The sequence below is a fragment of the Xiphophorus maculatus genome, chromosome 18 (assembly GCF_002775205.1).
Source record: "Xiphophorus maculatus strain JP 163 A chromosome 18, X_maculatus-5.0-male, whole genome shotgun sequence".
NCBI lineage: Eukaryota > Metazoa > Chordata > Actinopteri > Cyprinodontiformes > Poeciliidae > Xiphophorus > Xiphophorus maculatus.
Genome location: NC_036460.1, coordinates 32218921 through 32246463, shown reverse-complemented (window position 1 = coordinate 32246463; position 27543 = coordinate 32218921). Strand labels below are relative to the sequence as shown.

At 40.3% G+C, this 27543-nt stretch overlaps 2 protein-coding genes across 4 annotated transcripts in view; both read right to left on the bottom strand.

Moving 5' to 3' along the window:
• The window catches only part of sorl1 (sortilin related receptor 1), a 194641-nt gene extending 181021 nt beyond the window's left edge, over positions 1-13620 (bottom strand). For all 3 annotated transcript variants that reach the window (XR_002754350.1, XM_023351415.1, XM_023351416.1), the window contains exon 1: positions 13270-13620. Coding sequence is in view for 2 of the 3 variants with exons in the window: in XM_023351415.1 (XP_023207183.1) it covers positions 13270-13578 (309 nt within the window). In the remaining variant the exon portion in view is untranslated. The remainder of the gene's footprint in view (positions 1-13269) is intronic.
• Positions 13621-22586: 8966 nt separating this feature from the next.
• LOC111611924 (beta,beta-carotene 9',10'-oxygenase-like) lies at positions 22587-27123 on the bottom strand. Its single transcript, XM_023350930.1, has 4 exons — positions 27055-27123; positions 26516-26698; positions 26335-26445; positions 22587-22994 (listed from the first exon to the last, which is right to left on the bottom strand). The coding sequence occupies exons 2-4, from the start codon at positions 26606-26608 to the stop codon at positions 22878-22880; spliced, it is 321 nt and encodes a 106-aa protein (XP_023206698.1). The 5' UTR covers positions 26609-26698; positions 27055-27123; the 3' UTR covers positions 22587-22877.
• Positions 27124-27543: the final 420 nt, after the last annotated feature.

Genomic DNA, 27543 nt, shown 5'->3' with positions numbered 1-27543 from the left:
TCTCCTGGTAGCGCCTCCAGCCTCTGGATACTACGCTGACAGACACAGCAAACCTTCTTGCCACAGCTCGCATTAATGTGCCATCCTGGATGAGCTGCACTACCTGAGCCACTTGTGTGGGTTGTGGAGTCCGTCTCATGCTACCACGAGTGTGAAATAGTGATGTTACGTGATGTGCCGAGGCTTCGAGGCGTGTGTCGAGTAATGAAGGGGGCGTTTCCGTAAAGCGCCTATCGAGGCTTGCTTCATTTAGGGGAGGAGCCGAAAACGATGACGTCCGAAGCCTCGCTGCCTGGCTGTAACACGTGACTGTATCGAGGCTTGCTTCATTTAGGGGAGGAGCCGAAAACGATGACGTCCGAAGCCTCGCTGCCTGGCTGTAACACGTGACTGCTTCGGGAAGTGGCTCAGATGTTGGCGCGGGGTTTGACAGCTTTAGAAACCCCACAGGCTTCTAAAGCGAGTTGCGGTCAGTTGAGAGAGTGGAAAGAGTTTTGATAGTTTGGATAGCAGAGTTTGGATAGTGGTTATTTAGTTTGAGACAGTTAGTTTGGTCTTTGGAGAGTTTAGGAGAGAGAGAGAGAGAGATAGGAGATTTAGGAGCACGAGGACAGGATAGGAGTAGGATGGAGCCGGCGAGATAGAGGAGGATTTCCCCTATGTGGGAACATTTCGATTTGATAAGCCCTAACAAGGTAAGGTGAACTGAACATTTGCAGATGCATTATATTTGCTTATGAGGAACTGTATTTTTCACTGTTTCTTATTTTCTGTAAAGGTGAGGTGTTTATTGTGCTCCAAGGAGTTGGGGTACAATAATAACACATCATCCATGTAGTGTCAAAAAAGAGAACTCGTTTGAAACCAAAAACTGTGGAGAAATTGTTGTTTCTTAATAAAAATGCATGAAATCATCCAAGTTACACAAGCATTAGCCTATTCACTACCCCCTCCCTAGTTCCACAAGCACTTTCACTGTCCTCTGCCTGATTAAGCCCATGCCATTTTTCTAGAGTCACAGAAAAACTTTATTACACAACATGCCATATCACATGACACTACCATTTTGGGAATAATTACACACAGAGAATACATTCAAACAATATTTTATTATACACATATGTGTATACATAATTTATGTAGACAAATGATTTCGTCCTACATCTTTTGTGAAGTCATTCTCAAGAGCCATAATAGACAAAAATTCAATGCATCACACGTGTTAAGATACAGCTGGCTGTGATTATACACCTGGCCAATAGGTGGTTTCGTGTGCACATGAAGCCTCAAGAAATGAACCCTTTCTCGAACCAGTTGGCTCAAGTGGTTCAATGCCTCATGAGGCTTCATCTTACCATCACTAGTGTGAAAGCACCACCAACATTCAAAACTGACCAAAACATCAGCCAGACAGCATAGGTACTGAGAAGTGGTCTGTGGTCCCAACTGCAGAACCACTCCTTTATTGAGTGTGTCTTGTTAATTGCCAATAATTTCCACCTGTTGTCTATTCCATTTGCACAACAGCAGGTGAAATTGATTGTCAATCAGTGTTGCTTCCTAAGTGGACAGTTTGATTTCACAGAAGTTTGATTTACTTGGAGTTATATTGTGTTGTTTAAGTGTTCCCTTTATTTTTTTGAGCAGTGTATATAATGTGTATATATACTGTATATACACATTACAGACATTACAGACCAAAGGTTTGGACACACCTTCTAATTCAATGAGTTTCCTTTATTTTCATGACTATTGACATTGTAGATTCACACTGAAGGCATCAAAACTATGAATTAACACATGTGGAAATATGTACGCCTTATATTCTAGTTTCTTCAAAGTAACAACCTTTTGCTGTGATTACTGCTTTGCACACACTCTGCATCCTCTTGATGAGCTTCAAGAGGTAGTCACCTGAAATGGTTTTCACTTCACAGGTGTGCCCTGTCAGGTTAATAAGTGGGATTTCTTGCCTTATAAATGGGGTTGGGACCATCAGTTGTGTTGTGCAGAAGTCAGATGGATACACAGCTGATAGTCCTACTGAATAGACTGTTAGAATTTGTATTATGGCAAGAAAAGAGCAGCTAAGTAAAGAAAAACAAGTGGCCATCAGTACTTTAAGAAATGAAGGTCAGTCAGTCCGAAAAATTGGGAAAACTTTGAAAGTGTCCCCAAGTGCAGTCGTAAAAACCATCAAGCGCTACAAAGAAACTGGCTCACATGAGGACCGCCCCAGGAAAGGAAAACCAAGAGTCACCTCTGCTGCGGAGGATAAGTTCATCCGAGTCACCAGCCTCAGAAATCGCAGGTTAACAGCAGCTCAGATTAGAGACCAGGTCAATGCCACAGAGTTCTAGCAGCAGACACATCTCTACGTAGAACAACTGTTAAGAGGAGACTATGTGAATCAGGCCTTCATGGTAGAATAGCTGCTAGGAAACCACTGCTAAGGACAGGCAACAAGCAGAAGAGACTTGTTTGGGCTAAAGAACACAAGGAATGGACATTAGACCAGTGGAAATCTGTGCTTTGGTCTGATGAGGCCAAATTTGAGATCTTTGGTTCCAACCACCGTGTCTTTGTGTGACGCAGAAAAGGTGAACGGATGGACTCTACATGCCTGGTTCCCACCGTGAAGCTTGGAGGAGGAGGTGTGATGGTGTGGTGGTGCTTTGCTGGTGACACTGTTGGGGATTTATTCAAAACTGAAGGCATACTGAACCAGCATAGCTACCACAGCATCTTGCAGCGGCATGCTATTTCATCCGGTTTGCGTTTAGATGGACCATCATTTATTTTTCAACACGACAATAACCCCAAACACATCTCCAGACTGTGTAAGATAACGTTTCACTGTTTTTACAAGTAAACAGAGGAATAATGGAGGGGAGTAAACTGGTTTGTTTTGTTGCTTCACTGTTAAGTAGTCGACAGAGCAGCCAGCTGATTAACATTTTCCTGAATTAACTGGTACTGCTGGAGAACTCTCGATGAGAGAGCTTGGAGGGACAGAACACCATTATTGGTGAAAATATTTAAACAGATACCGTTAGCTTATGTTGTTCAGCCTGGACGCTCCAAGAACGTTATGTCAAGAAAATCCGAGCTCATCCCACTTCCCCATGCTGGAGATTTTAGTTTAACAGTAATAATAAATAAAGTTATCTTTAAAATGAATCACTCAAGTGACATCAAGGCCCAACAGTAGACTTAAGTGTCAATAAAGTTAGTTTAACAGTAATAATAAATAAAGTTATCTTTAAAATGAATCACTCAAGTGATATCTAGGCCCAACAGTAGACTTAAGTGTCAATAAAATAAATCTGGTTGTGTGTGTTGTTTTTGTCTCATGCAAACTTTGCTTTAATTCTACTTTTCTCTATTTAATCATAAGAAATCATAGTCAGTCAGAGAGAGTCATGAAGCAAGAAAAGCAGGTTTCCTGGAAAAAGAGGAAGTAAGTTCCAGCCTGCAGATTTATAAAAAATAGCTGAGACTATTTCTTATTTTAAATCATGAAAGTTTTAAAGAATGAAATCTAAAACATTTTGGGTAATTTGATAAGATTCAAAGTAAAATACTTATATTAATATTGGTTTACTTGTAATAATATTTACACGAACATTTGTGGGAACAGTTACAAGAAAAACAAGTAACTGTAACTTTGGCATCAAATAATTAGAATCATGTATTATTCTTGGTTTCTTTTCAGAAAAACATCTGTAATAACTCACATTAAGATTATAATAAGTATAATTAATAAGTTATGGTTATAAAATCATAAATGAATGATAAATCAGAGAAGCTGAAGAAAATAAATGTGATATAAGTTATGGTTATAAAATTATAAATGAATGCTAGATCAGAGAAGCTAAAGAAAATAAATGTGATATAAATGTGATTTTGACATTGAACTTGAAATGGTGTAAAAGGTGTAACTGCAATTAAACATCACTGATATGTTGGAGGTAGAGAGTAGGTGAAAGGTGAAAGGCAAGGAACTAACAGGAGAGCAGAGATGATCAACGCCTTATTTAGAGAGTAGGTGAAAGGTTGTGCAGGCAATGGACATAGGAGGTTGAGCAACCCTGAGACATTAGCACAGACATCAGGACATAATGTCTGTAAGACAGTGATGGATATGAAATCATCTGAGCAGTCAGCCAATGAAACAAGCCCAGCAACAGTGCTAGCCAAAGAAACCCTATAAAAGGTGAGTGCAAAAGAGGAACCGTTCGTTGGATCCTCCGGGCAGCTTCGAGCCAAGAGATGGACAAAGAACTCTGCAGCTGAAGAAGAGCCGGGGCCACGGAGCCGAAGACTGTCCGGCCATGGGGACCAACCCGTCAGCCCCACAACCTGTGGCTTCAAATCGCACTTCTCTCATCGGCTGGGTTCAGACCCCAAAGACAAAGATGAAGACAAAGGCAAAGACAAAGAAGAAGAACTGGTGCCTTCCTTCCTGCCAGCACCAAGTCCTGTGTGACCTCACCATCCATGCGGAGAGGAGGCTCATCAGACCTACAGAGATCCCTGCCTTCATCGATCGGCGTCTTCCTCCTGCTGCAACACCTTCTTCATCATCAGACCTGCGGAGATCCTGGCCTTCATCGATCGGCGTCTTCCTCCTGCTGCAACACCTTCTTCATCATCAGACCTGCGGAGATCCTGGCCTTCATCGATCGGCGTCTTCCTCCTGCTGCAACACCTTCTTCATCATCAGGCCAGGTCTGGGGTTCGAAACACCAAACTCCGTCCGTCTCTCTCAAAGGTTCTCTTTTTTTTAGTTCTTAGTATCAGCAGTAGGGAAAGACAGACTAGATGATTGATTTTACTTATTTGATTATTTCTGCTACTGAATTAAGCTGTACTGACCCTTGCAAAAATGCCTTACTAATAAAATATTTAGCATAAAGAAAATCTAAAAGATGTTGTGGACATTCAGTTAATGAGTCACCTTAAAGTTCTTTGATGGTTGTAAAATAGCTGTGATGTTTGATTCTGGAGAGGAAAAAGTTTAAAATGTTTTATAGGTTGCTGGTAGCCCAAATTTAAAACAACATCCTTGGGACTCGCCCGAGTCACTAAAACCTACCTGGTTCAATAACAAATGCAAGTTGTAAAATAGAGAACGAGCGACCGTTAACAGGTGTGCTCTGTGAAACTAGTTGGCTGTAGGCTGCTCAGTCTGGCTAATTCACAGGGGGAAGAAGGGTGGGACACCTGGATGTTGGCCGTCAGAAACCAGGCGAATCGTTTCTCGAAACCAGCTTAAACAGAGTTTACTTCAGTTCTGGACAGGGTAAATCCCGGCAGATTTAGGAAACTCAATTAACCCGTTAGATGGAGAGCTGGTAGCACATCTCCCCTCTCAGAAGAGGAAGTACGAGAGTGAGAGAGTAGAGACAGAAAGGAGGGGGGGGGGTGTTGCGCAACAACAGTTATTACTTCACCGTTCTTCTTATCGGTGCTTTTCTGACCATTACACATTGTTTTCACACATCAGTGTCATAGCATTAGCTTATAGCAGTAGCCCGGTTGGCATCTGATGTTTTTTGGCATTTCATGTTTTCCTGTCCATGTGGATATCAGCAAAGTACCTCTGAACAATACGTTTATGTTTACCTTGTACACGACCCTAAGGAGCGTTGTATACTTTTTTCTGAATTTACTCGCCACAATATCAGACTTTAATACTGCCAGCAGCTCATTGTTTAGGTCAAATCTATTTTGAGCGGCGGCAGTTTAATATATGTTTCCAGAGGGGTTAGGACAGTTATAATGGGGAGAGATTATAATGTTATAACTTCCTCCCAACTGCCTCTAGCAAAGAGAATAGATCAGTGGTGTGGTTGTCTTTCAGTGCAGTTACAAGAGCAGGGAAATATATGTAATATCAGTAAAGATCAATTATTGGCCATCACAGCAATATTAATATTGGATATCCATATTGGGCCATATTTTTAAAATTGGTGGAGCCCTACTTATTTATTTTTGGGGGGCAAAAAGAAACAGTACTAAAATATAACAGGTGGAAGTAGAAAATTTGAACTTTTTTGTTTTTGTAATTTCATACCACAGCAGACTGACTTGTAACGCACCCAGCTCACTTAAAAAGGAAAATCGATCTGTAGTTTTCCATGGCCATGTCATTAACACCTGAGAGGCGTACCTATAATTTTGCCTGCATGTCTGTTTCCATGCAAACAGTAAATACTGCAATGACAAGCCAAAACACCAAAACCTCCTGTGTGCACCTCCCATCATGCAGATGGATCAATACAAATAAATGGGCTATTTCATCATTCTTGTCACTGCTTGGCTATCTCGGCTATCTCATCTCTCAGAGTTCTTCTTCACTAATCTTTTATGGATGACTCCAAGAGGGGGCAGATCCCTGAAAGAGCTTAATTTTTCTTCCAAAGTCTTTCTGCTGCTCCAGAAATAACACACAGCTTTTTTGACACAAGTTTTTGTGGTCCAACGTGATCCGCTCTCCACAGCTTCATTTGCTGATCTAACACCAGTGTTCCTGCCATGATCTTACAGCAGTGTTTCTCAATTCCGGTCCTCAGGCCCCCCTGCCCTGCATGTTTTAGGTGTTTCCCTTCTGCTACACACCTGGATTGAATCTATGGGTGATCAACAGGTTTCTGCAGCACTTAATGGTCATGCAATCATTTGAATCAGCTGTTCTGGAATAGAGGCACATCTAAAACATGCAGAGCAGGGGGGCCTGAGGACTGGAATTGAGAAGCACTGTCTTACAGGGAGAAAGAAAAAAATAAATCTCATAAAAGGCAAAGACGCTAATATCTTTTCCCACAGCAGCCTGAAAAAAGAAAAATCTATAAAACCAACGTAGTAACTAGAAATATCAAGCTCTCGTCCAGGGAGTGGGTGGACAACAAAGAGGCACAGCAAGTAAATGATGATTTATCAATGTGGTTTTGCCCTTTTGTGATGCTGTAGTCACAGCAACGCAAACATTCTGGGGAACAAGGGCATATGCTGTCGCCAAAGTGTTACCTGCACACAAAGGCCCCACTCCACTGACACACACCACCTCGTCAGCATGCCTGGGTAAAAGCCTGGGCCGTCTCTCAAGCCAAGGCCTGCTGCAGCAGTAAATTTCTGCATTTTATATCAGGTGAAGAGGACTAGAGGGGGGGAGGCAGTCTCTGCAGCCTGGCACGACTGAACTGGAATCAGACTGGCTGTGAAGACAAAAGGCTTTTTCACACGTTGCAGCAAACTGTTGGGAGCAAGATGACATTATTAGGGTTCATTGACCGATGATCAGAGCTCTGGTGGTAGAGCAAAAACTCTGGAGGGTGTTACTGTTGAATATGGGGTAGGATGATGATGAGAAGCTATTTTATACCACTGTAGCCTACAGTTAGTTTCTTATGCAACACAGCATCTTGATTTCATTGGTTCAAAAGCTGGTGAACAGCCTTTGTGGTTCAACTAGCGAGCCTTCTCCAAGCTCAGCTGACTTGCACCTGACCCTTCCTCATGCGCTCATCAGCGGATTACAGGGAGGGTCTTGGGCAATTCCAGCTCTGTGGTTTGACAACCACACATCAGAGGCAGCAGCAGAGCTGTTCTTCAGATTCTGAGCCAACAGACCTCCACTTTGCAACATTCCTGTGGCCAATTTAAAACCCAGACGCATACTGCACCATGTTTTACAGATTCCTCCAACACTTACAGCAGCACACAAGTTCACCACTAGCTCAGAATGTGTCTGTGGTGGATGGCCTCTGCAGCAGGATGTTTGGCACTTTAAGCTGCACTCCAGAACGTAGCCAGGTTCAGCCAGAGGATTTCTGATTGAAGAATAGGGCTGGAATGATTCCTCGAATGATTCGAGTACTTCAATTACTAAAATTCCTAGAAACAAATTATCTGCCTCGAAAATTTGTTAAATTATGTTTTATTATTTAGCACACAATGTTTCATCCAGGTGATTATTTGTGTTGCATAACGCTCTCACTTGAACCTATGAGTTGTTGACAAATGCTATGAGCTAGCAGCATAACATCCAATTTTCAAGTTCGTTACAGGTGAACTTCATTGAAGATGATAATGTCTAGGTTTTTTTGGGAGACCAATAGGCATCCTTAAAATGACTGGTGAGATGCATGGAATACAACAACCTTTCTCCTCCTGGAGCTTCTGCCTTGTTCAGAGTGAACACGGTGGGCGTATTTACACCGGTGAGCAGATAGACTGAACACAGCAGGCTGCTGTGCTGTAGTTGATGCTTAACGTAGCATCAGCTTTGCGAACAAACTGGAAAACTAAATTTTATATCATTCCGGTCACAACAAATACGTGGCAGAGCACATCGTGGAAGTACATAGCTGGCAGATGTGTTTGTGATGAAAAAGCCAAATCTTGTCGTTAACATGGGTATAAAAGATATAACTGGCTGGGCAAAGTGCACTGTAAAAAAGAAAACTACAAGCTGTTCAGAAGAGTTTATAAAATTTGTTGTTTAGACATGAAATTCAAAATAGAATAAAATAAATATATATAGGCCTGTCACGATAGCAAATTTTGCTGAGCGATTAATTGTCTCAAAAAATTATTGCGATAAACGATAATATTGTTTGAAGACCTTTTTACACTGATTTAATGGAAATGACGTAATCATGCATGTGATTTCCTGCCAAAGATAGATACACTTTATTTTCAAAAGAATATTTAACACTGGAGCTGATAAACAAAACAACCAAAAACAAAATGGATTCTCAGTCTCCATTAACAAAAAATGTACTTGATAAAAACTAAACAACATAAAGCCAAAGTGGAAATAAATACTGCATTCAACCAAAAGAGTGCAGATTATGAAGTCTGTATATTATGTTGCCCATCAGTAAAATAGAGAAGATGGGCACATCGACTACCTGATGCAATAATTCACACTACATAATTTTTTGCTCCTATTTTTCCCCTAACGACAATCTTAGGACGTTGGTCTTTCTAAGATTGTGTGGTGTGTTATGGTAGATCGTCGTTGCTGCTCCGATCTAAATCAGGGCTTTTCCCCGACTGGGAGCGTTAACGCAGCCTGTTGAATGTGACAGGTAGCCAATCAGAAAGCGGGGAAAAAGCTCCACGCTTTCTGAGAGGAAATTACAGAGGGGAATCCCAAACAGCTGACACGGCGCAACCCAGCGAACATTGGAGATAAGTGGAAACAACATTAATGTTTATTCAACATGCAAAGAATATAGAAATGACAAGAGGAGGAGTTGGAGCGAAATTGCTACCGCAGTTGATAAACCCGGTAACTTTTCAGCTGCTCTTCGTTAACGTGACTTAAATAGGTTATAATGATTTTCATTCAGTCAGGACTTTACGCTGACACTAGCCACATGCATTGCATGTAGATTGTAGTAAAGCATTGATTAATGTCTGGTTTTAAAATTAGTTCACTGAACTTGCAGCCATTATTTTGTGTGTGGTCTGTCAGGCTTTAAAAATGGGCTTTACACTAAGGAAATGAGGAAGGGAGGGTCAGTGGAGAGCACCGGAGTTGAGCCTTTTTTCATTCGGTGTCATCAACAGAAAGAGAAAAAGGCCGGAAGAGACGATAATGCCGATAATTGAAAAGACGTTGATAGTTTTAATTTATTGTACGATTAATCGATTTATCGTTTATCGCGACAGGCCTAAATATATAAATAAACATTTAAGTCAATAAATAAAAATTTGGCCTGCACCAAATGCAGCTTCTCCACATAGATTAGTTAGTTTTATATATATATGTCTCTTAAATTACTTTGTTCATTTATTTATTTGTATTTAATTATTTATCTATTTATGTTTTGTGTGTTTCTTAATCTGGGATCTGAGTACAAATTTCGTACCACAAACCCAAGCTGGTATGATGATAAAAAAAATCTTTGAATTCTTGCATCAATGAGAAAATATATATTGAACCAATGAACGTCTGCTTCCACATTCGGGAATAAGCGGCTTGGTCGCTTCCGGTTTATTGAAAACGGTATTTTACACTTGGTGCTTGCAGGGCTTGCCCAAGATAACAATCAGTGATGTACATCAATCTGAACTCCAACAAGTAAGCTGGAGTAAGGTTTTCAGATGTACGCCTTCCGTATGTTACAGGAAGACATCGCCAGTGAAATGCAAAACCCACAACTAGCCTTAAAAATAACAAGTAGACAATTAAAATGTATATCAATTATTGCACTTCTGTTTAATCCAAATTAAGTCAGTGGCTCCATCAGGCCCCCAGACCTTCAGGGACCCCATGAATGCTAATATTTTAACACAGACGACAGATATATAACATTAATTTATTGAGATTATCAATGCTGCTAAATTTGATTTAATGGCTTCAGCATACATAAATTTAAATATTTTAAATTAACATTTAAATTTAAGATTTTAAGGAGGTGGAGAGTTTACTTTGTAAAAGTTCAAAAAACAATATTCATAGTTAGATTGTTTTGTTACCACAGCTACACTCTGATGCTATGAGTTTAATCTGTGACTTTGAGATGTGTTTCTTCACAAATACAAATTAGTAAACTGCAATTATAATTTTTTGCTTTTTAGGTTGGCCAATTAAACTACTCCCCCTCTCCCAGATTTCACTAAATCTAACACAGAAGCTGTTAAAGATGTTGATGTTTTTAGCAGCAAGAGCGGCCCTCAAATCAAATTCTGCTCAAGGCCTCATAAAGCCTTGGACTTTATGAGTCATGATGATGCATGATGAGTTAAATCCGCTGCAACACGATTTAATTCAAGGTAGCTAATGTGGCTTTAGTAGCTCTTCCATTTCGTGTCTGTTGAGTTTTTAAATACACAGAAAATGTTGTGGTTGCCCAACTTTAAGTGACGAGTTTGTCAGATCTTTGCCTCTGGCTACCCAAGTACACAAAGCATTTGATATGGTTTGATGCATCGTGTAAACGGAAAAATAATAATAAAATAATATAAAAACAAGCATGATGAGTGACTACGAGGAGAGCACGAAAGCTCGTCACCGGGCTGCACCTGCATGATGAGTGATTAGAACCGGTTCGATAACCAATACTGCACCGACCAACCGGGACCACATACATAAACTTTACAGGGAAGACAGAGCCACACGCTGGGCAGCGTTTTGAGATGTAAATGCCCCATATAATTCTTTGTTTGCAAAGATAATTCATTTTCACCACTTGTTTAGCAAGCACCTCTGAAAGCGCGACTACTGTACAAGTTATTCCTGAGGTCCACATTGAGCTGAGCAACCAGAGCTAACGCGGCTGGCTTTAAACCCTTACCTTGATGTGGAGTTCTCTAAAGAAACCAAATTCCGAGTTCTCTAAAGAAACCAAATTCCTCACAGGGGTTCATGTGAGGAATTATTATTACAAGGTTGTGATTATGATAACCTCATGAGGTTATCAAGGGTGATAACCTTGATAAACTTATTATCAAGGTTATCTGTATGCCTGTGTCAGCCTTGTATGCCAGGCTGACACAGGCATACAAGTCAGCCTGTGTCCTGTTTGAGTGAAAGGAGGTGTGCACGATCTGTGCTGAGATCAAGCAGCGGCAAGTGCAGGCTTCAACGCACAGAGGTGCCAGTGGTATGATTGTTCCGCTCTCTGGCTTTTAAATGCATAAACTATAAACTTATCTTTTAGGAATACATTTGATCCGTCAGTGAAACACTCAGAGTAACAGATCCGACTTTAACTTAAAACAACAACAACAAAAAATTTAATTCGTTGCAAACTCGAACAGACCACACATCTCAGAAAAATGCAGAGTCCGTACTGAAGGTTTGGACTTGGACATTTTTCAGAGCTTCTTGCCTCTGGTAAGGTGCATATCCGTCAGTGGATGGACGCTTTCGTTACATTAAAACTTATTCAGCAAATGTCTTTCCATCTCCCCTTTAGCGGATTAACTCATTCAAACAAGCCAAAAACAAACTCCAATGAGCATAAGAACTACTTTTTCACAAAATTGAGTAATATAACATTTTTGATGCAATGCTTTAATATGTGCTAAATAAAAAGTATTGATGGAAACATGGTTAGTGAAACTCAGCAAGAAGGGATAGAGCCGTTTATGCATTTTGAAGGAGCTTAGGTTCTTCAATGTTTTTGTTTATGTACATATTCTACAAAATGGTTCATTATTAAATTAAACAACTGCAAGTAGAGATCTGTAGTTTCACAATTAGAAGAATGGTCATCTTCTAATTGAGACAGGGAACTTTTTTCATATTCTAATGCATGTTTTGCCTCTGAATTCTCTTGTATTCCAGAACTTGCAGGAATCATCCAAATGGCAGCAGCACCCTGAATCAGTTCAGCTGAGTTCCCTAAAACACAGCCCTCTTTCTCCAAGTCTTCCTGAACTTGCATGCTGCTGTGGTACTGCACTCATTCCTTCAAAGTGTTTTCCTGCTCAACAGCTGTGTCATCCTGGAAGATGAGGAGCGTGCACTAGTCACACACAGAATGTCAGACTAATGGATGGCCTTTATTGAATGACAAAGCAAAGCTAGCATCACTGACGACTTGCGCCAATCCTAATAATTATGTTCCAGTGATGCAAACCCACAGCGGACCCCCTCAGCAAACATAGGCTTGCTTTACTCTGACCAAGGCAGGATGAGATCACTTCCTTGTCCTGATCTAACTATTACTCAAGTATCAATTATACCAAGCTCTTGTTTAATGCATACCTGTACAGCATTCTGCCAAGGCATTTTCCTTCCAGTATTTTCAGTGCTGGATGACAATAAAATCCTTGCAGTGCTGCATTTTCTTCAGCACCCAGGAAAACAAATCAATTGTTAGTTACCCAACAGTCCACACCTGCAAACACCACAAGTCTCTTTATTGAGAAAACACCAGGCTTCCCTCTTCCAGCTAATTACAGGAACCTGCAGACACTCTGATGTTTGTAGAATTGTAAGTGGGTTCTAGTAAGATCTGAATTTACTGGTTTATCTTATTCTAAACAGGCTGCCATTTGCAGGCTGCTGGTTTGTGCATGTTCACTGCACCATTGCAAACACCAGATGAACCTCCTCAGCACTACCCTGAGCAAGGTTAAACAGCACAAACACACATTTCTTTACCACATTCAAGTTGGAGTAATGTGAGGTTATGGTGAAGAATGGTGAGAAATGTCCACGTCTGTTAGCTAAGGACAGTGTGAGATGATGCATGGAGCTCAGATTGCCCCAGCCTCACCGGATTGCATCGTGCGCTGCTTTACCTGGCCGTAAACCTTCGGCATGGCCGACTTGCCAGCGCTCCGTCGGCTCCGTTGCTCCCCCTGGGCGCCTGAACCGGACGCAACTTGAGCGGCCAGAGGCAGCGCTGGAGCCGCGGCGCCTCTTCCATCTCGCGCGAATACATCCAGATTCGCTCCAACGGTGAAAAAGCCTCTGTTCTGAGGAAGGGTGTAGCGTCGCTCTTGGTGAAGATGGAGGACCGACGGGGTTCCCCCGGAAAGCGCCAGGACCAAGAAGCATATGGAACACCAGAGAGGGGACAGCATCTTGTCCGCCTGCATTTTCGCCATGTTTGTGTATGTTTGGCTCCTAGATTAGGTGAGCTCGAAAGAGCTCCTTCTACTGGCAAGTGATGCCAATGATGCTGCGTTCAAGAGCTGTGGGAATGTGAGAAACATCTACAACTCACGTTCACAAAGACTGTTCTTGAGAGCTTGCGTTTCCATGAAACGAAACTAATAACCGAACGAATGTGAAATAAACAAATAATTCACAGGAAATCACAGTGTCCACAAACAACAGTCCAACGGTAGTGTTGGAGTGCTCAGACTACAAAAAGGTACATCTGAAGTCTCTTCATGGGGAAAACATACACAATTATTTATAAGTACCCTTTATTTTCTCAAAAAAGTTGCTCAAATGAACATGACCAGTACTACCCACTTTTGAACATAGATGACAACAATACTAGTAGCCTCTTCTTGTTAACCACCTTAACGTGATATATTGGCATTAGCTAGTCATCATTTAGCTAACATTACAACAGCATTATTCAACTCACTCGGGTTAATTTTAGGAATAAAACTGTGCAGAGTTCTTTTCCTTTGGCTAGTTTGCTGCCATGATTCTAACATACACCGGCGTGCCGCTCTGCACAGTAGCAGCAGCTCTCCCCTATGACATGTTAACAATGGATTAAGCAGCTGTAACGACTGAAAAAAAAATGCGGGAAACAAAGGGCACAGATACGGGAAGTGCTGGAACCTCTATTGTATCAAATCGAGATAGAAATAATAGAAAGTTGGTCACTCTGAGGTAAAAAAGGAGAACGATTGACTCTGTGGGCGAGCAATGCTCCCCAATGCCCGCCCATACAATTGGATATGAATTCAGGCATTAATGGGTTAAATTTCAAAAGCCACAGAAAAGTTGCGCAGTTCTTTGGCCCGACGTTTTCTTGAATCCATCACGGTTGACACGCGCTGTTGTTTTGCGCCCCTCTAAAATTAATTAGAAAATAACGTCTAGTTCGGCTGCGGATGAAAACGCAATAATATATGAATATATTTAATTCTTAAACAGACCCTTTGCACTTGTGAGTGAGCTTGTGAGTAGTCACCTGTAAACAATCGTTGTTACATGTTTTATGCAGTTTATTAGCAACAGGCTAGCGACTAGCTTGTTTTGCTTATATTTATTTTTCCTCCTCAGGATATTGTTAGCTTATACTTAGCAATAAAGGTCGCGAAATAAAAAATAGAATTGCTGATAAATTACAAGCATGAGTATGAAGTCGTTTGATACAAATCAACTTTATAGCTTTTGAGAAGTGTAATAAGCAGCTTCTGGTTGTCCTCATACAGATAAGATAATAAATTAACACGTACAGTAATATTTATGGAGGTATAATAATTGTTACAGATTTAAGCTGTAAAAGTGTAAATAATATTTGACATTTATCCTTAAACAAAATCTATCAGTAAAACCACTAATATTCCACGATTGCTCAGTGAAACTGTGCTAGATACATTTATTTAGCACTTTTTATACTGAACCTTACAACGTTTGTGTTTAGCTGCATTGAACTCATGCAAACGTGACCTATCACTTGTAATAGAAGTGTTAGGAATAGCCACTGACTTGCTAAATGTCTTGTCTACAGTGTAATGAAAGACATGGCAACAATGGCAGGAAAACTGATGGCACCAGCAGTAGCCAAACAGACGCTGAGCAGCAACAAAGGGACAACCCAAACAACTTCCCAAGAGGTTAGAACATCTGATATCACTTCATGCACACATCCAACTGTTTACTTATCTGCAGGAATCTTCTCACAACCATGTACTCAATATATCAAAATAAGAAGCCAATTTCCATGTTACTTATCTTGAGAAGACATACATTTTAGACTAACTTATTTCCCGAAATGAAATATTTACAGCATTACGGCAATAAAAAAGTTTATTTTTCTTTTATAAAATGATTTTTATATGAATATTTTACTAAGACAGGCTAGTTTATGTGACAGTGTTACACTTCAGTGCGTTCCACAGACTTGTCACGCGTTCAGTGTTAATCTTCAAAAGTTTTACACAATAAGAAATGTTTGTAACAAATAGAACTGAAACGGTCAGATTGTCATTAAATGACTATTTAAATCATCATCAACTAATTTAGTAATCAATTATTTGTTAATTGGACACTCAAAAACAGGCCATTTGCTGAATAAAGAACACACCCACAGTACTAATTAAGCGTAAACTGTACAAAAGTTATATACACTTTACCTTTCTTTGTTTACAAATTTGTTCTATCCAGAACTCTTCCATTGGCATAGTTTTAGCTTCACCCCATTAACATTCCTCAAAATAAATGTTCTATTAAGCATATTTTGCTATCCAGTTATTAATTGGTTAATCCAAAGCACCTTAGCTCTACACTGTGTTTGATCCTAAGTCAAGCAGAAAAGGCTGAGCTTTCACATGTTGATGTTAGAAATAAGTGTTCACTAATGCATTGCATTTAAGGCAATAAAATGTTTTCTTATATAAAATGAATTGAATTATTTGGTTAATAGCATTTTTTAAAATATATTTCTAATATTCTAATAAATTTGAATATTTTTTTGGAATGATAAATATTAAATAAGTATTTTTTTATATTTTTTTATTAGGAGGAAAGGGGACATTACAACAGGAATTCTAACTATTTATGTCACAAAATTACTACTTATGTCACATATTACACAACCTTTCCATGACATACAAAAAAGGAGACACAAATACAAAAGAATTACTGAGTGAACAGCTGGAAAAAGGCATATAATTCACCTCCTAAGAGTTTTTTTTTTTACATAACTGAACAGGACAAAATATGTACAGACCAAGTATAAAGATAATAAAATAAAAAAGGAAAATAAAGACAGAAAAGAAAGGAGAGGGGGTAATAAAAAAAGGGTAGGGGGAGGAGGGATGGGAGGCATCAGTCAATTTAACCACTTATTTAAGTGGTTCAGTTGGAGAATGTGCCAATTTCTTTGTCTGAATAAGTGATTACTCATTGTTAATAATTGATAGAATAATCAATTTCTAAAATAATCATTAGTTGCAGCCCTATTAATAAGTTGTCTCTACATGGCAGATAGTTTCTCATGAAAGAGTATATTTCATACAGGGACAAGCGGGTATAGACAATGGATGGATAAAATAAGTATATTCATGCAAGTTTTTATATCTTGGCAATTTTGTTACAACTACGAAGTTTATTGACACTTTATGTGACATATCAGCACAGAGAACCTTTTGAAATTATAGGAAAAGGATACAAGGTTTTCAAAAGAAAAATTGTGTCTAAAAAATATGTGGCAGGGATCTTTATATTTAGGCCACTTGAATCAACTCTAGCTCTGTGATAAACACTGTACCTTGCAAGGGTGTATTTTCAGTGGATGCAGATTGAATAGCATAACCAAAGAGCGTAAATTGCAAGTGCGGCTTGCAATTTACCAGCATTCACTTGAGCATTATGCAGCATTTGAATGCTTTAGAGCAGGGGTGCTCAATATGTCGATCACGATCGACCGGTCGATCTCTGGAAGGTTTTGAGTTGATTTCTGCAGTAAGAGACAAGCTGAATGCTGCCAGGAGGCTGAGACCAGCAGGTCCTCTCCTGACACACTTATCAAAATATTCACTAAGATCGAAAACGTTTGTAAATTTATTAAAGATAAAAAAGAAGAACTCAACAAAACATGTTCAAATTAATGACCCAACAAAACTAATGCGCAAATGTGTTGCGCAATTCTGTGCGTTTCGGTTCAATTAAAAAAAGGTGATCCACAGACCGAATTTCTGACATCACTAGCAGAGCAGGAGTTTAAAATAGCTAATCAACCACTGCTGTGTTCAGGCGAGCGCTTATAGATAATCGCAAAATAAACAGAAAGACTGAAAATAAAATATCGTAGAGGACTGAATGTTATGTTTTTAACGTAATCTCTAAGTACAGACTAAGTAAAAAAATAGGAGTGGTTTTGAGTTGCTTACTTGTTCAGGTTATTTTACCTTTGTTTACTGTTTCTATGGCGCATTATAGCCGCTGTAATTTTAGTGTTCAATAAACGACAAAATTGGTCTAATTACCTTGTTTGCGAGTGTCATTCACAACAAACATCAAATAGGACATTTAATGAAGTATTTAGCAAATAAATGGCTCCTCCCACAACAATTTTGTGAAATTAAATTACTTGTCCAATATTAAAATCTTGCCTTGAGCCCAGAGTTTGAGAGGAGCTTTACTGACTACATGTTGATGTTTATGAGACTTTCTCCAAAATGAGAAGCTTTTTCAACCTGCATAGCTCCACTGCTGAAAATGAGGAGCTAACATTCACAATTGACACTGAAATAAAATCCAGTCCAACATCTGGCTTGAGGTGACACTCCCTTTACCTGCTGGAGGAAAAATATCCCAACTTTAGAAGATGTGCTTTTATCTTAACAGTTCTCTTTGATTCCTCCTATTAGTCTGCCATCTCTCACATTTAAATTATAAAACTAAATTTCAGATCTACCATAACTGATTTTCGCCTGCTGGCCTAAAGTTTGCAACAAGCTTCTGCTATGAGAAACTAGTAATCTCCTTCTAGTATCAGAATCTCTATGAGGACAAAACTGTGTTAAATGTTCTACCACTTTAATATGTGTGCTGTTACTGATGTGTATTTGCATATAAAATTAGTCAATAGAGTTTCATTTACAATTTTCATAACTTTGTGTCTTGTGTCTCTGCCGGCTGGTGAATGAAAAAGTAGATCTTGGTCTCAAAAAATTTGGGCACCCCTGCCTTAGGGTTTACATGCATAGGTCAAGATACTCTGGTGTCGCTCACTTTAAACAAGGCATGTAACGAGGTAGAAAATGGTGTGCAGTGGTGAGGGGGGGAGAGAGAATTTTATTTCGAGGTATTCGATTAAAAGGGTCTGTTGTATGTGAATACAATGCACACATTTACTATTTTTGTAAAATATTTTCAAAACCATGCATCACTTTACCTTGGATATTCCATTTTGAGAAATCTGTTTTTAACGTGCGTTCAGATGTTTGACAGATGATACAGTGACAGATTAAGAGGAACAAAACTGCCATGACAAGCTTTAAGTATTCATCTTTTCTCCTTGCTGCAGATGGATTGTCCACGTTCATATCGGGACAAATCTCCACCAAAGAAGAAAAAAGCTAATTCTGAACCATCTATTCTGAAGTCAGCCGGTTCATTTGATGCCACAGCTGCAAGTATGCCTTTCTCACAAGTAGTGAGCTACTTTTAATATGTGTAAGGATGCCCCAGTCTAGACTAACCTCAGATCACTTACAGATGCTGAAAAACGTATATAAAACATGTGATAGTTCCTTTTTACTACTAGAATGGAAATCTTACTATTATGTGACATTTTGTTTCTTGCTCCAGGTGCAGGAAGAGAGATCAGCATGCTGCTCACAAACTTTACTGACCTTTTACGGTAATCCTGAAGTTATTCCAGTTTTTGATCATGCTACTCTGGCTTGGAGCTTGAGGGTGGTAATAGCTTATTTTTTGATGTCTGGTAATTAGCTATGCAACTACCTATGACCGCATAAGAGACCACATTTAACCACCCCAATGATAGTGTTTACATCACACTTTCTTAACACAGTTTGTGACCACAAGCACTGGCACAATGTTAACTGTCAGATACAATTCTGCGAAAAAATATCAATGCCAGTGAAGAAATTGCAAATATTCAAACTGCATTCTGGAAATCATAACCAATGAGCTTCAAATGCAAAAAAAAAACAAACTAGAAAAGACAGTGCAAATAGAATAGCAGACAAATGACTCAAAACGGCATTTTAACTGAGATTGTTCATCCGCTTAGGGGTGTGCTACATAATCTTGCTTACAATAATAAAAAAATTAATATAACAATATCAAATGATATTGACATATTTGATATATGTATATATATATACCGGGCTTAACTGAGGTTGGGCTCAGTTAAGCCCGACCTCAGTTAAGCAGTTAAAATGAGTTCCAGATCATTAGAATGTGAGCACAAGCATTTACTATCTGCAGAGTTTTTTATGTAACATGTATTTTGGTGTTGAGCATTTTTAAAAGTAAGATTATTTTTCATATTAAAATAAAATTCTTAGCTTTGCACATAATGTAGGCGTTCTTTAAAAAACATGAGGGGGAAATACTTTTTAACATCTTCTAAAACTAATGTTCAGTAGAACTACAAGTTTGTTTTATTTGTGGGGTTTTTTTTTGTTACACTTGGTAACTGATTTCAAACTGCTTTTTGTTGGCTATAATTAGTTTACATTTATATTTGATCTATTTTATATTTTCTTTGATGCACTAAACATATGTGATTTTATTTATGAAAATATTTCTTATTCTAATGTCAGTTTATAAATTAAACTAAAAAAGCAACTGTTTTGAAGTTACATATTTGTTTGACCAAATCATAAAAACAAATGAAAAATCTGAAAATGTGGAATATTGTCTGTGATGTTGTCATGGATGTTTTAAAAAAAATATTGTGATATTTTTTGAAAATATCGATCACCCTTACATCAGCTGATTAAAAGTTTAAGAGTGAATCATAACCTTAAAAAACCTGGATCTGCTTATAAATCTAGACTGCATGAAAATTTTTCAGCCATACATACACTCATTCCCCTGTCATGGCAAAGACAAAAGGCTTTCTGTCTCTGAATTTAGCAGAAGAGACTACCTGCACCAGCAACACCTCTTGCAGCTCTTTGCTATAGTTGAAAGCACTAACTTCTTCCTTAGGGGTTGGAATAAAAGAACCCAAAACATTTTGCCTATGCTGAGCTAGATTATCCATCTGGCTGTCAGTGAAGATCATGACAGATCTTCATCTCAAATGCTTTACTGATGTAGTCCAGTAACAATAAAGCTGGATGTGCTCTACATGATTTTACCCCCAATTCCCATCAGTGACAGTCTGCATCTGTCTCTGGTTGTGGTTAATCTGCCAGGTGAGTCAGCACCAAATGAGATGGAGTGAAGAGTGTGAATGTGTGAGGGAAACCGACCCAATCTCTATCACAGTCAAACACCTGCAGTCAGGTAGTCTAAACCGATCATCAGCCCAACTATTGACGGACTGCTAGGACCTGGCAACGGTCCTAGCAGTTTTTTTATGGCAACTTAAAAAAAAAAAAACTCTGTTTGTGTCTACGTAACATAAACGCATGACTGCACTGGATTTCACGCTGTGGAAAAAAGAGATTACATGTTTAAAGTCAATGTTGAGTCATTCCTAACCCCATCAAACAATGTCATATACAGTCAGGATGAGCTAAGTTTACTTTCTAATATATTCTATTACCTCCACTTATTAGTGTGTGTTCCTTCAAGGTGTTGACCTTAAAACTGTTTGAGTTTGATGCTCTCTGTCAGCTTTCGTTGTTCTGAAAGGATCCAGTAGTCTGTGATCTTTCAGCGGGTCCAGGTGTTTAGTGTGTAATCACCAGTCGTTAAGGTTTGTTTAAACTGATTGTTTAAACAACTGATTGTTTTCAAAACGTGGGATGAAGACCGAAGAAGTTACACAACATCAGGATGTGTAACTTTTTTGCTGATTTAAGAGTATGATCATATTTTTACAGTCAGTCTGGTTTGTTCCAGTGAGAGAGCAGCAGCAGACACGACACAGATGAAGGAACTGGAGGGCATTCTGACAGAAGCTCGAAACCTGGAGTCCTACCTGAAAGAGAAGAAGTGCAACCTGAGGCAAACTTTGGCTCTAATTTCTAATAAACTGCAGAGTTAAATCTGCTGTTTGACAAGTTAAGTGGGAGAAGAGGCAGTTGTGTTTGTTTTATTTCTCTGGTCACCCTGTTTGTGTACTAAATGTGACCTGTCTGCAGTTCAGGAGGAAATGTGTTAAAAGACCTACGTTTTTATTGAATCTATACTTAGAATATAGAAATATGGAAACATATTTTTCCTCTTTGTAAATAAATGACAGAGAATTCATTTACAAAATTATTTTATCTTTCTGCTGAAATAAAATGTTAAATGAATTAAAAATGTCTATACTTATTCCAGCTGCAGTTACACTACAAAGAGTGACACATTTTGTTCTCTACAGACACTTAAAAGGGAAGCACAAACAAAGAAGAAAACATTCCTGTGACTTATGAAAAGCATTGCGGGGTGACAGTATTTCCTTTAAAATTACCAAAGTAATTTTTAAAGCTACAGGGAAAAAATGGTGTGAGTGATCTTTGAAACATTTTATTCCAATGATCACTTCCTGTTTTTTCTTTTTTCAGTCAAACATGAGTGAATCAAAGCACTTTACACATAAGCACAAGTTTTTCCTTATGCTTCATGTATTTAGAAATGTACTGCCATCATTTATCATTTATTCTGCTATTGCAGGGTTTACGGAAGCAGTATCTTTTATTTAAGTAATCTTTTATCACAGTGTTGTTGCCGGTGCCATCTTCTTTGCTGCTGTGTGTTGGGGAAGCAGCATCAGAGCCAGCGACTCTAATAGACTGGACAAAATCATCAGGAAAGCTGGCTCTGTACTGGGACTAACGCTGGTGTCCCTGGAAACTGTGGTGGAGAGGACACTGAAGAAGGTTCTGTCTATTATGGACAATAAACAGCACCTTCTCCACCACATAGTAGACAGACAGCGGAGCACCTTCTCACACAGACTGCTCCAGCTCCGCTGTCGTAGGGACAGATACAGGAAATCCTACCTGCCACATGCCATCTCACTGTACAATCAAAGCTAAATCATTGTTCTGCACTAATCAGTCCGATTTTGCACAACTGCACTGTGGCACACTTGCTGTACATATATTTACATATACATATCTGCATTTTTTGAATCTTGCAAGGACTGCTCTTAAGTTGCTTTTTATATTAACAGCATTTTATATTTTTACAATTTATAGCATTTTATATTTTATTTTTTATTTTATCTACAACTACTACTCAGTGGTAGTGGTAGTGGCAGTGGTAGTTGTTATTGTGTCTTGTCTCTATGCTGTAACTGCAAAGTAATTTCCCTGCTGGGATGAATAAAGTACTTCTATTCTTTTCATTACACATTCCCTGCTGCACAATAGCATAAACACACACTTACACTAATACAGGGTACATTGTGCTTAAAGCTTTCATAGTATCAACATTCTTAAGCCTTTTTTGTAATATAAGCAAAACATCAGCATGCAACATATAAACAGAGAGCCATGAAGGGTTTCAGTCTATCATTAAATGTATAGCGAAGTCATTTGTAATGTATAATTAGACAAGAACATTAAAGAAGGCAAGTCTAGGCTGTGCTACTGAATGTTCCATGGAAGCCATATGGGATGTTGACTGGCACCACAGCCCTTCCCAGCTCCTTGAATGTCTTTGCATCCAAAACCAGAAGGAAAGTACTCTTGTCCTGAAAAACAGGCAAATAAAAAATAATTATGACGCATATAAAAGGGTGTTTTATGACTCTGTGGTTGCCAGTGCTACCCTGTATGCAGGCTGAAGGTGGAGGACACCAACAGACGTTGTCCAGTAACGTCATTGGAGTGGAGCTGGAGTCTCTGACAGTGGTGTCAGAAAGAAGGATCCTGTCCCAAGATGCAGGCCATCTTGGACAACGAGTCTCGTCCACTCCATGACGTGCTGGCCGGATACAGGAGCACCTTCAGCCAGAGACTCAATCAAAAACTGGGGGTTCAGCTTACGCTGCATGAACTGCATACTGCCTTGATGAACCTAAAGAGTGGTAGATCCCCTGGCATGGACGGTCTTCCTGTTGATTTCTACAAGTCCTTCTGGTCTGTGATTGGCAAGGACTTGCTGGAGGTGATCACAGATAGCCTGCAGAGAGATTGGCTGCCTCTGAGCTGCAGACAAGCAGTCGTTACTCTGCTTCCAAAGAAAGGAGATCTACAGGATCTAAGGAACTGGTGACCAGTCTTTTTGCTCTGCACGGACTACAAGATCTTTTCCAAAGTCCTAGCTACCAGACTTAGAGAAGTGATGTCTTCAGTCATTCATGGAGACCAGACCTTTTGTGTGCCTGGCAGGCTGAAAAGTGATAATGTCACTTTAATCAGAGATGTTTTGGAAATCTCCAGCTCACTGAGCATAGATATTGTTTTGATTTCTATAGATCAAGAAAAAGGTTTTGACCAGGTTGAACACCAATATTTGTGGCAAACTTTGACTGCTTTTGGTTTAAGCCCTGGTTTCATAGCTATGATCCAGATTTTGTACCATGACATTGCAAATGTACTTAAAATAAATGGTTGCTTAAGTGCTTCATTCAATGTTTTAAGAGGAGTGATGACAGTGAGACCTACAGGGGCGTGGTTGGGAGAAACGGTCTGCCCGATCTGAACTCAAGTGGTGTTCTGTTGTTGGACTTCTGTGCTCGTCACAGATTGTCCATAACGACACCATGATCAGGCATAAGGCTGTCCATATGTGCACTTGGCACCAGGACACCCTAGGCCACAGTTCGATGATCGACTTTGTCATCATTTCATCTGTGGCCATATGTCTTGGACACTTTGGTAAAGAGAGGTGCCGGTGGGCAGAATACTTCCAAGACCGCCTCAATCCCACTAACATGCCTTCCATTGAGGAAGCTGATCCTGGGGACTCTGGGTTGGGCTCTCCAATCTCTAGGGACGAGGTCGCAGAGGTGATTAAAAATTTCCTCGGTGGCAGGGCCCCGGGGGTGGATGAGATTCACCCGGAGTTCCTTTAAGCTCTGAATGTTGTTGGCTGACGCAACTCTGCAATATTGCATGGACATCGTAGGCAGTTCCCCTGGATTGGCAGAGTGGGGTGGTATTCCCCCTGTTCAAAAAGGGGGAGGGGGACTGGAGGGTGTGCTCCAATTTTAGGGGGGTCACACTCTTAAGCCTCCCTGGCAAGGTGTATTCAGGGGTCCTGGAGAGGAGGGTCAGTCGGATAGTTGAACAGCGGATTCAGGAAGAGCAGTGTAGTTTTTGTTCTGGTCGTGAAACACTGGACCAGCTCTACACCCTCAGCTGGGTCCTGTAGGGTGCAGGGAGTTTGCCCAATCGGTCTACATGTGTTTTGTGTACTTGGAGAAGGCGTACGACCGTGTCCCTCGGGGAGCCCTGTGGGGGGTTCTCCGGTAGTATGGGGTACCGGGCCCTTTGATTCGGGCTGTCAGGTCCCTGTGTGACAGGTCAGAGTATGGTCGCATTGCCGGCAGTAAGTTGGGCTCATTTCTGGTGAGAGTTGGACCCTGCCAGGGCTGCCCTTTGTCACCGATTCTGTTCATTACATTTATGGACAGAATTTCTAGTCGCAGCCAAGGTGTTGAGGGGATCCGTTTTAGTGGCCTTAGGATAGCATCTCTGCTTTTTGCGGATGATGTGGTCCTATTGGCTTCATCAGGTCGTGATCTACAGCTCTTGCTGGAGCTGTTCGCAGCCAAGTGTGAAGTGGCCGGGATGAGGATTAGTGCCTCTAAATCCGAGGCCATGGTCTTGAACCGGAAAAGGATAGAGTGCCTTCTCCGGGTCGGGGGCGAGGAGGTCCTGTCCCAAGTATAGGAGTTCAAGTATCTCTGGATCTTGTTCACAAATGACTGGTCAATCTATGTTCCCACCCTTATCTATGGTCATGAGCTTTGGGACATGACCAAAAGAACGAGATCGCGGATACAAGCGGCCAAAATGGATTTTCTCCGTAGGGTGTCTGGGCTCTCTCTTAGAGACAGGGTGAAAAGCTCGGTCATCCGGGAGGGACACAGATTAGAGCCACTGCTCCTTCACATCGAGATGAGCCAGTTGAGGTGACCCGGGCATCTGGTCAGGATACCTCCTGGACGCCTTCCTGGTGAGGTGTTCCAGGTACGTCCCACCGGGAGGAGGCCTCGGGGAAGACCCAGGACACTCTGGAGGGACTATGTTTCTCGGCTAGCCTGGGAATGCCTTGGGATTCCCATGGAGGAGATGGAACAAGTGGCTGGGGAGAGGGAAGTCTGGGCCTCCCTTCTGAAGCTGCTACCCCCAAGGGTACCAGCGACCCGACCCCAGATAAAGTGGAAGAAAATGGATGGAGGAGTGAGGCAAGGCTGTTCTTTGTTAGGGATGCTTTATTCCTTGTCAATTGAACCTTTGCTTCATAAGCTGAGGAAAAATTTGTGTGGTGTATGTAATGTCTCTTTAAAGTTGTCAGCTTAAACACACAGGAAGATATTGATGTTTTAGTCAACACTGTCTTTCTTTTTGGCTGTATCTCTTCTGCAAAAGTAAACTGGAGAAAGAGTGAGGCTATAACTGTTGGAAGTCAGTTATGGGATCAACTCAGTCTGTCTGGAGGCCTAGTGTGGAGAAAAGGTGGGTTCAAATATTTATTCGTGTTTTGGTTTTTGTGTTTTTTTTTTACCAGCCTTGCACTAGCAGGGAGCTCCTATAATGAGCTCAGCAGATGTGCAGTTTCACCAGGTGTTTGCTAATTGCTGCAGGCTAGTCTGAAGGAGCTGAGTGGGGAATTTTGGGGGGAGGACTACCCTGTGAGACAGTGATATGTCAACCTAGTGTTTTGCACAGCTGAATGGTTGCCTTTTAGATTAAAGGATTTCTCAAACATGCATGAAAAAAAATCAAGGCAACACTCCAGATATGGTTTTGATGTGGGAATAATATTATAACTCAAAATGGTCAATTTTACATTTAACATTTCTCCTTATTTCTATGAAGTACTGTGAGGTATTAGAAATTCACAGTTAAGATATACCTGACCTTGTTTGGAGTAATGATCACAGACAGGATGATACCATCATCCTCCTCTGTAGCATATGGGCAGGGTACAAAGATTGGCTCGGATGGATACAGACTGGGATGCTCCCACACCTTTAGTGAAAAAAGTGTGTTACATGTACATGATTTAGTTCAGTTTATTTGTTGGACTACATCAGCTTACCATCATTTCTTTCCTCCTGATGTCCATCTTCAGTAGGGTGTCCCCTACAAGGTGTCTGAAGCCACAGCCATAGAAATAGCGATATGGATGCATGTTGTACTTGCTATAATTTATCTGGGGGAACTCCAGACCCCCATATTTATGGAGATCCTCCCCATGGAGGTCCTCATGGGTACAGAACACCTATTTGTAAAAGTTAGCATGACAAATATAATTTTTGTCAGTGTCATTTTTGATGATTTAGTGCTCTCTGTAAGACAGGGTTGGGCAACTTCAGACCTTAAGGGCCAGAGTCCTGCAACCTTTAGATGTGTCCTTGCTTCAACACACCTCAGTCAAATAATGAGAACACTATCACAACTCTGGAGAATGTGACTGCACTTAGGAGGTGATTCAGCTATTTGATTGAAGTGTTTTGGACCTAAGAGACATCTAGTACATGCTTGACACCAGCCCTGCAGGACCTGTATTGCCTACCCCTATTTTGTGGTTTACACATTTTCTACAACTAACGTCTGTAGATTATTTCAACTGAATACCTTGTTTTTGCCAATTCTAACAGCGGTGGCTGTGCAGTTGGGCAGGTCAATCAGGTTCTGGTTGTAGGGGGTGCAGTGGTCAATCCTGAGGGGCAGCACAAATCGTAGAGGAAAGACTCTACAGAGGGTGTTGTACACCTGGTGTGGAAATAGGCTTCTATGAGCCTCGGTAAGCAGAAAAATGTTCAGCTGAACATATACACTGCTCAAAAAAATAAAGGGAACATTCAATTAACACATCCTAGATTTGAATGAAAGAAATATTCTCATTGAATACTTTGTTCTGTACAAAGTTGAATGTGCTGACAACAAAATGTCAGCACAAAAATCATCAATGGAAATCAAATTTATTAACCAATGGAGGCCTGGATTTGGAGCCACACACAAAATTAAAGTGAAATAACACTACACGCTGATCCAACTTTAATGTAATGTCCTTAAAACAAGTCAAAATGAGGCTCAGTATTGTGTGTGGCCTCCACGTGCCTG